The 435-nt window shown below is 51.3% G+C and overlaps 1 protein-coding gene across 1 annotated transcript in view; it reads left to right on the plus strand.

Moving 5' to 3' along the window:
• The window catches only part of DPY19L1 (dpy-19 like C-mannosyltransferase 1), a gene marked incomplete at its 5' end in the record, with an annotated part of 75,772 nt that overhangs the window by 60,404 nt on the left and 14,933 nt on the right, over positions 1–435 (plus strand). The window contains 1 exon segment of the mRNA XM_027766866.1: positions 135–184. Within this exon segment, the coding sequence (XP_027622667.1) occupies positions 135–184 (50 nt within the window).

Consider the following 435-nt stretch of genomic DNA (forward strand, 5'->3'; position numbering starts at 1 on the left):
AATAGATTATCAATGCCCTTATGAGTCTCTTCACCTTCTGGGATGCCAATTATCCAGATGTTTGGACATTTATTTTAATTAAAATTTTATTTTCCTTGAACAGCTTTTCTTAAGTGTTTAAAATCTATTTGCAGGTTATTAGTGACATGTGGGGTGTCTTTGCCAAACCACAGACACATACCAGGTAACTATGCTCTTAAGCCCTTTGACTCCCCTGTTGCTTTATTGAATAGGTGTGTGCAGTGTATTAACCGAGCTCAGAGTGTGTCTGCCACTGCCAGTCCCCTGGTGGCATCGCCGCTTCCGTCCCTGCAGAACACGCGCACCGCCTGTCCCCCCTGTGGACCCCATCCCTGCCGAGCACACGCACCGCCTGTCCCCCTGCAGTCCCCATCCCTGCCGAGCTTGCGCGAGCCCCGCCCCGCGGCAGACCGC

This window comes from Tupaia chinensis, unplaced genomic scaffold, assembly GCF_000334495.1.
Source record: "Tupaia chinensis unplaced genomic scaffold, TupChi_1.0 Scaffold143756_1, whole genome shotgun sequence".
NCBI classification, from domain to species: domain Eukaryota; kingdom Metazoa; phylum Chordata; class Mammalia; order Scandentia; family Tupaiidae; genus Tupaia; species Tupaia belangeri.